General features: G+C 39.1%; 1 protein-coding gene across 2 annotated transcripts; it reads left to right on the plus strand.

Moving 5' to 3' along the window:
* Nucleotides 1-6828, plus strand: LOC149814804 (ubiquitin-conjugating enzyme E2 PEX4). Of its 2 annotated transcripts, none has more exons than XM_089988496.1 (6): nt 1-145; nt 995-1042; nt 1609-1728; nt 1803-1931; nt 6319-6479; nt 6626-6828. In XM_089988496.1, the coding sequence occupies exons 2-6, from the start codon at nt 1037-1039 to the stop codon at nt 6627-6629; spliced, it is 420 nt and encodes a 139-aa protein (XP_089844622.1). In that variant the 5' UTR covers nt 1-145; nt 995-1036; the 3' UTR covers nt 6630-6828. The 2 variants fall into 2 exon arrangements, with proteins under 2 accessions (XP_089844622.1, XP_089844623.1); XM_089988497.1 differs by having other exon boundaries at nt 3-145; nt 6319-6448.
* Nucleotides 6829-8616: the final 1788 nt, after the last annotated feature.

An 8616-nucleotide genomic window follows, 5' to 3' on the forward strand; every position in this document is an offset into this window, starting at 1 on the left:
GAGAGGAAAAATCGATCCATCCCGATCTCGTTGGCGGCAAAAAGGCAAGGCGTCGCCGATTTTGCTTGCTTCTCTCAGCCATTGGCCGTACGGGCGCCCGATCGTGAGCCTTTTCATTTGGACTTCTCCCCTTGTGAGAGCTCAGGTTCGATCCCTCTCCTTCGTTGCATCGCCTTTTGTAGACGTTTACTTTTCGATTGTTTTTAGGGTTGTGGAATTGACGGATTAGGGTTATAGATTATTCGATGGATTTCGTGCGGTGATCGATCGCTTGGAATTTGGGGCCCGTCTGGTCTGTGGAACATACCATTTCCATTGAAACCCATCGATTCGATTCTTTTCGTAATTCATGATGGGATAAATATGGGGAATCATATATGTTGTTCTCTTCCTGCATCGCCATGGCCAGGAAGTCTGCGAGAGATCGTTATTCTTCGAGAGTACCAGGAAGTCGATGAGAGCTCATTTTCTTCCTGCGTCGCCTGGCCCCTACCTTGCATCCACCGAAAGCACCAGAAACAAATGGTTTATGTGGTTTCATGATGACCGGACTGAACCAGCCCTGCCATTTTTCTGGTCTCTCGGTTGTGGCCGGGAAATGATTTGGGAAAGGGGCCACCTGACCCAATCAGTTCGCCTGCCCCTCCCCCCCCCCCCTATCTCTCTCTTCTTGTTCTTGACCTTGCAATTTAGGGTTCGATTAGTTGAGCACGTTTAACCAATCAATGAAGGCCACTGATCGTTAAAATCAGTTTGGTTAGCTAGGTAAAGCAGATAACCTCGTTAAGATTTTTGCTCATCTTTTTATTCAGTAGATGGAAAGAAAAAGATGAAGATTGTCTTTATATCATTTCTCCTTTAAAAAAAAAAGAGGGGAGGAACTAAGTAGGAAAAGCCTGGGGGACTTCTGTATAGAGCTATTAAGCAAAAAACTATGCTATTCTTTTTTTTTTTTCCTTTGTTCTTTTCTAATTGAGGCTGGTTCTTGATCTAGTGGGCTCAGAAATATCGGAAGGCAGACCAAGGGGCAGACAATATGCAGGTCAGATGGTTCATCAAACAATGCAAAGGGGGAAAATCATATTTTATCTCGATTTGTCAGATTATTTTTCGTTTGTCAATATTAGAGACACCATGAAATTTATGGTTCATTTGTCAGCTTTACGTCATCTGTTCTTGCTTTTGTATAATATTATCCATGGTATGTGAGTTTTCTCCAAGGAAAAAAGAGGTGATGGGACGTCTTTGGTCCCTGATTATATGTCCTGTATGTGTCTTGTCCATCGGGTTATGAAAATTTTGCATTTCATGGAGAATTTCATTGCTTGATCCCATCATGCACAGAACCTTAACATTCTTATCGTCCAAAAAATAAGAAAAGAAAAGCCTGTGAGTAGATTGTTTTTCTGGAGACCTTATAATGTGCTTGTTACTGTACCAACTTTTATCCTCTCATTAAGCTTAGCCGTGCAAACATGACTGTGTTGTTTGTAGTGAGCCACTGAGCATGTTAAATGGACTTTGTTATGGTACTTTTAAAAGGTATGGTTTGTGACTTTGTGTTGATTACTGGGATGGTTACTTTTGATGGTTATGCTCGGCATATAGGCATCAAGGGCTAGGCTTTTTAAGGAGTACAAGGAGGTGCAGAGAGAGAAATCAGCGGATTCAGATATTCAGCTCATATGCGATGAGTCAAACATATTCAAGTGGACTGCTCTTATTAAGGTAAAACATGGATGGTATAATTTGCTCATATCATAAAATGGCACTCACTAAGAAACCGTTGTCTTTGATTTCAGGGACCTACTGAAACTCCTTATGAGGGTGGCGTTTTTCAGCTAGCGTTCTCAGTGCCAGAGCAATACCCATTGCTGCCTCCTCAAGTGCGTTTCTTGACCAAAATATTTCACCCAAATGTACATTTCAAGGTAACCATTCACCTCTTCATTCATTGCTGAGTATTACTTGCTGCTTAGTTTTCTTAAAACACCTTTTAGTATATGAAAGTAACTCAAATCTATAAGAGTGAGGAAAGTTTCTTTTTACAGGTAGACTATGGCAATCTGATTGAAAAGCTTTTATGTGTGTGTGAACATTGCTTTAGTGACTTAGCATGATCGCTAGTGATTTTATAGTCAATCACTTTGTGAATCTAACTTTTTTATTTTCCCTCCCGCTGAGCGTCTTGGATCATGGATGGAAGGGCATTGGCCTATAGAATTCTTGGATTTTGCCCTTGATATATTCATTTTACCTATGGGTTCTCCACCAGCTTGCCCATCCAAAAAAAAAAACATTTTAGGTATGTTTTTTAAGCTTGTTTTTTTCTGAAAGAAAGCAACAGACCTCCGTGCTGTCAGTTGTACGACTATGAGAAAGGGAAAGCTTGACACAGAGGTGCTCAACCGTATATCTAATATCTATCAAAGAGGTCTACAGCTCAAATATGTACTAGGCTTCAAGTCAGTCTCAATCTTTAGTTTCTTGTCCTTGAATTGCTAATCAGATGCTTTTGAGGTGCCAATATGTTCTGTGCCACATGTTGAGCTTGTTATCTTTGTCAAGGTGGGCCCCCGAAGCCTGGCTCATTATAATTGGCAACTAAAGTAAATTTTATTTTATATGCTTTACGGAGGAGTGGATGATATGTGCTCCATTAAAATGGAAGTATAGTCATGACCAGAGGATCTGATAATGGTATCGCATGGGCAGCAACCTGTTTTGAGAACAAATTTTTTAATCCCTGTTTACTGCCATGTTTGTCTACCTGATGATGCACACGTGTGGCTATGTCACATGGGTGCGGGTGGGGGGAAGCGGCACTTCCAAAAAACCCAGGTGGGGGGGGGGGTGCGACAGGGGCAAAAATGTAAAAAATAAATAAATATATATATATATATATATAAATTTGAAGTTTTAACATTTTAACATTTAACAGTTAACATTGTCATAATATCATTCATCGTGCATGCAGTATATCAAACTAAATATCAAATTATCAATCAAATAAGTAAAGCAATTACATAAATCGACCTAAATATCAATCAAATAAGTAAAGCATAAAAGAACTAAATTACATACCAAAGTATATCCCGATGAAGTAATGGATGTTAATAATTTTCTTCTTCATCATCAAATGCATCATTAGAAGGAATACTGGGCTCAGCTAAATCCATGTTTGTTATGTTGAAATCATGTTCTCCTTCGAAGTCACACTCTTTTGAGTTTACATCCCAAAATTTGGATGTTTTTTGTCTGCGTTACAAACTCAATTTAAAAATGTTAAATACAATACAAATATATTTAAATAAAAACTAAGAAATAATCAAATAACTAAAAAAGCAAATTAGTACTTGTATTCATCATTGCTTTGCAAAAGTAATCGAAGATTTGAATGAACATATACTAAATTCTTTGCACGTTTGATGGTGAGTTTGTTTCTCTTCATGTTGTGGATTTGAGAATATGTGCTTCAATTTCTTTTACAACAAGATGAACTAGCAGGTTGCGATAGCAATCTTAATGCAAGACGTTGGAGAAGAGGTGTTTCTGATCTAAATGTTGATTACCATGTAATAGGATCTATATTATTTTCTTCTCTCGCGAATAATGTTGGTCCATATAATCTCGAAGATGAAATTTTTTCAAACTCTTGCGTGACTTGATGTAGAAGATATGCTTCTGGAAAAATCTTGTCATACACATATTTCTATGTCTTGATAGCTCTGGGTCTAAATTTGGAGGGACACGACCAATACCACCAGCCCGCCACTTATTTGCATAATATTTTGGATTAAGAGAATGTGCCATGCAATGCAAAGGAGTGTTGCTCTTATCTCATCTTCTGACTAAAATTGAATGAATATGATTAAAAAAATCTGAATCATCCAATGCAAGATTTTTTTCTTCGTGCTTGAAAACTATAACTTGTATTTTTTCAATCATATCATCCCACATTTCATAAACTCTGTGAAGCATGAGCTCATCCTTATCAACTTCTCTTAACATTTCTCAAATAGGTTGCGTAAATTGAATGAAGTATACCACTCTGTCCCAAAACTCATCATCAAGAATGAATTTTTTAATTTCTTGAGCCTTGATATCATCATCAGCACGATAGAATGTTCAATTTTCATCAGTCACCATGTTAATCAAAGCATTCTTCACTCTTTTAATCATCTTCATATCACAATGATGGACGCAAAACATGTTTTAGCGACCAACAATTTCAAATCAGAATGCTTATTAAATATAGCATTAGCACGATGGTGGTTAACAACAAAATTTTTAATGCTTTTGACATTTTTTTCTAAATCTTCAATCCATGAACATAAAGCATATGCTTGTGAATTTTTTTCTTCTTTGGGGTTGCATATGCTCTTTAGGGTTAGATTTAAGCCCTGTGCTACACAGGGAGTCCAAAAAATATGAGGGTACTCATTCTCCAAACTCAACGTTGCACTTTTACAAACTAGAGCGTTGTCTGTAATGATTTGTACCACTTTCTGATCACCCACTTCTTTTATCATATCTATAAACAATCCATTCAAATACTCTGCATTTTTACATTCTCCATATGCATCAACTGCTTTCAAGAATATTGGGCCACTAAGCGAACAAGCAATAAAATTGATTAATAGACGCCTTTGAATATCTGTTCATCCATCGGACACAATCGAAACTTCATTTTACTCCCATGAATATTTTTTAATCTCTAGCAACCTCTCCACATTTGCCCTCTCTTCTACAAGAAGTGCGGTTCGTATTTTTTCTGAATTTGGAGGCACATAACCACTCAAATTACAATTTGCCAAGGATGCTACTAAATCCTTCCAATAAAGATTTCTAGCCCCATTAAATGGGAGTGAACCAGAATAAAAATACCTCCCAACTTTTCTATCTAATTCTTCGCTTCCATATGTATTAAATGCTGCTTGTATCGTTTCTCTACCTCTTACATTGACTTTTCTTTTTTTTTTTTCAGCATCTTCTTGGTGGCTTGCAAATGACACACTAGCTGCAGAAGAATCGGCCATTGCCTTTCTCTTCTCATATTTTTCTTGTATTGTCTTCGCATTGCCTCATCAACTTTTCTGCAAGTTGAAATGCTATGTCTTGGTATCTTCAACAAATGAGCATTCACTCTTGTGTAAAACCCAACAAAATCTCTTTCGCAGAGCTTGCATTGAAATCTCTTGTTTTCACCATCTCCTTCTCCAGTTTTGCAAGTTTATATACATGTACCCATAGTGGCCCCACATCATCAATCCCACAACAACTATCAGCAAAACTAGCAGCAGAACTCACATGTTGGGATGAGGATGACGCAAGTCTTTTCTCTTTATTCGTCATTTTTATCCTGAAAACACAAAAAAAATACATTCAAATTTTCAAATCAATTATACTCGACCCCCTCCACCTGTCAAAAACACAAGGAGAAGGGGGGGGGGGGGCTTAGCCCCTGCCCTGCCGACCCAACAAAAGAGCGAGGGGGGCTCAGCCTCTCCCCTGCCGACCCAACAAGAGAGCGAGAGCGAGGGGGGCTCGGCCCCTCCCTTGCCGAAAACAAAGGGAGCAGGGGGGGGGCTCGGCCTGCTGAAAACAGAGGGAGAGAGAGGGGGGGCTCGGCCCCTCCCCTGCTGACCCAACAAGAGAGCGAGAGGGTGCAGGGGGGGCTCGGCCCCTCCCCTGCCGACACAAGAAGAGAGCGAGAGAGGGTACTTACCTGCGAAAGGAGAGGAGGAGCCTGGGAGGTGGAGCTGGGGCGTCGGTAGGAGAGAGCTCGGGGAGAGGAGAGGAGAGATTAGGGGCAAAAAAAAATTTGCCCTAATCCTCCTTTTCATCGGGGATTTTTTTTTAACGCTAAAAAGTGGACAAAAATGACCTAAGTGCGTTGACCGCACCCGGTGCTGCACCAGCACGTGCACCCGCGTCGCGTCAATGCGGGTGTGGCACCTGTTTTGCCGAGTCCCTGTGACTTTGGTGACTAAAAAAAATCAGTGAGAGCTGTCTTTTGAACTGTAAACGCCATGGTCAGGTTTAAGCCAATGATCCAAATTCAACAGTTCAGGGATAGAGGTATAAAATTGCAACTAGCTTGACATCCTTGTCAAGCCGGAAATTAAAGGGTTCAAGACCCTATTTCTTTTTGTCCCAGAATCGTGGTCTCGTGGATCAATAAGTGAATAATAATGAATTTGGTGGCTTGTTGTTGTATTGATTTTGAAAACAGCACACGTTTTTACAAACTTGGAATTGCTGTCAATCATGTTAAACGGTTGATCTCACCCTTTGTTGTTCTTTTCTAATTTGCAGACCGGAGAGATATGCCTTGATATTCTGAAGAATGCTTGGAGCCCTGCATGGACCCTTCAGTCGGTGTGCAGGGCCATCATTGCATTGATGGCACATCCTGAACCCGACAGTCCGCTCAACTGCGACTCAGGTTGCTACTGGAAGCTGGCCAGCCTAACCATGTAGCATAAAATAAGTCTACTTTTTTCCATTCAATCGAAGATTACCTAAAAAAAATATCTACCTGGTGGATTGCCCTTCGCCAGTGGGCATCCTTGCAGCTTTTGGGCCACGCCATTGATCTCTGGTTTATGTTTGTTCATTGCAGGTAATCTTTTGAGATCTGGCGACCACAGGGGATACTATTCCATGGCTAGAATGTATACCAAGCTTGCTGCTGTGCCTAAGAAAGGTTAAGTCTTGCAATGCTGGCGTATGGTCACATTTATCCTATCCTATGAGCTTGTGTTGTAACCTTACAATGTATTAAAACACGTTCATAGTTAAAGCAATTGATTTCCAGCTTCTCGACCTTGTTTGTTTGTTTTTCTTATCCTTTATTTATTTAAGTTCTACGTGGTCTCACAAATAGAGCTGAGATTTTGAAATACTGTGATATTATCTTCAGATATTCACAACCCTTGAAAATCTTGATAATGAGCAATTAATTTCCATCTTATCGACTTTGTTTTTTGCTTTTATTATTCTTTATTTCGGTTCTATGCGTAGTCTCCCAAATAGCACTGAGGTTTTGAAATCTTGCGATATTATCATGAAATATTTACAACCCATGAAAATCCTGATAATATATAGAGCTCTTCCATGTCTCGCCTTCTCTCAATATATAGTAATATCACTCTTTTGTGTTTTTTCTTGGAAAAAAAATGAATGTATCATTAGATTTTTCCTTGTTTTGAAAATCCTGTCAACGGCATTTATGATTATGATTCTGTGGTGTCATTTGAGCCTTCCCTGTTTTCTCGAAATTTATTAACGCTGTGACACTTGGTCGGATTAAAACCTACGTCTTAGCTAAGTTGATAAAACACCACGAGCAGGTTTATGTTTTATTTTGTGAGGCTGAAGCTGGGTGTGTTACGTTCCGAGTGAGCTTGAGATAAAACTGAGTTTGAAATTAGGTTTGAGTTAGGTCGGGTAAGTCAAAACAGGATTTAGGTTAAAAAAACATATTCTAAAATTGATGGACTTCAGGATAAATATGATTTCTCTTAATTGGCTTATTTAAAGGACAAGTGGGGAAAGACAGTGCAACGCCAAACTTTTTTGATAGTTTTTGGTAACTTGAGTGGTTTTGGGTTGGGAGTTTATGGTTGATTTGATAAGTTGGGGACATACGGATTGAGTTAGGGTTTAAATTTGAGAACCAAACTCGTTCTTGTTAGAGAAACATGACTTAAAAGAAGTTAGGTTAAATTTTATTAAATCTCAATATTCTGAATAGATTAGGTTAATTATATTCGGTTTAGGTCAAGAAGGTCCAAAAATGGGTTTGAGCTTAGGTAAGGGTGGGTTTTACTTAATATTAGGCAAGGTCTGGTTTTTATGATTGAAATTGAAGATGACTTGAAACATTGGCACGAGCATGAATTGCCTATGTGAACCTTGATCTGCTAAGTGGGTTTGACTACAAGGATTGAGCACACCCAAAAGTTAAACTAAGTGAAAGACTTGATTAAAAGAAAGAAAAACGTAAAGGGTCAAGATGATGAGAGCTTAAAGGCCAAGAGAGAGAGAATAGATGAAAGCTTAGGGGTCCAAGTAAAAACAATACCAACAACTACGCCTTCATCCCAAAACAATTGGGGTCCGCCATATGAACCACAAAAAAGAAAATCACTGAAGGTCTTCATAATGAAATCCTTTTTTCATTTCATATTTCAAGAGCTCCTTTTATAAGCCAAAAGAATCTCCATAATTGACATTACACTTAACAAGAAATAATATAAGCCATATTATAATATTAAAAACAATTAAAATATTTTATAAACTCTTAGGCACCTGATCTTAATTTAGTCAAAATCACTTCCCTCAAAAGGCCCAGCCCACAAGAACATGCTTATTCCCAAGGGGCTACTGAATGCACCGAAAGGTGTGCAAAGAAAGGGAAGGCCAACACGCTATTTTTGGAGGCTTCTAGACGGGCACCCCAATACATTCAATACTCCTTCATAGGGGGGACGTCCAAGGGTGGGTCCCTTAAAGATGAAGTGGAGGTGATTGCATCCATTGAATCTTGGATAACAGATCTGGACTTGAGATCCATTTGCTTCATTCGGTCTACAGGTGCTGGATTGGATC

Source organism: Nuphar pumila, chromosome 15 (genome assembly GCF_984573655.1).
Source record: "Nuphar pumila chromosome 15, dmNupPumi1.hap1.1, whole genome shotgun sequence".
Taxonomy (NCBI): Eukaryota; Viridiplantae; Streptophyta; class Magnoliopsida; order Nymphaeales; family Nymphaeaceae; genus Nuphar; species Nuphar pumila.

Coding starts and splice junctions, on each gene's coding strand:
- LOC149814804 (XM_089988497.1), top strand. Junction 1,729..1,802: donor AGTGGACTGCTCTTATTAAG/GTAAAACATGGA, acceptor CTTTGATTTCAG/GGACCTACTGAAACTCCTTA. Junction 1,932..6,318: donor ACCCAAATGTACATTTCAAG/GTAACCATTCAC, acceptor TCTAATTTGCAG/ACCGGAGAGATATGCCTTGA.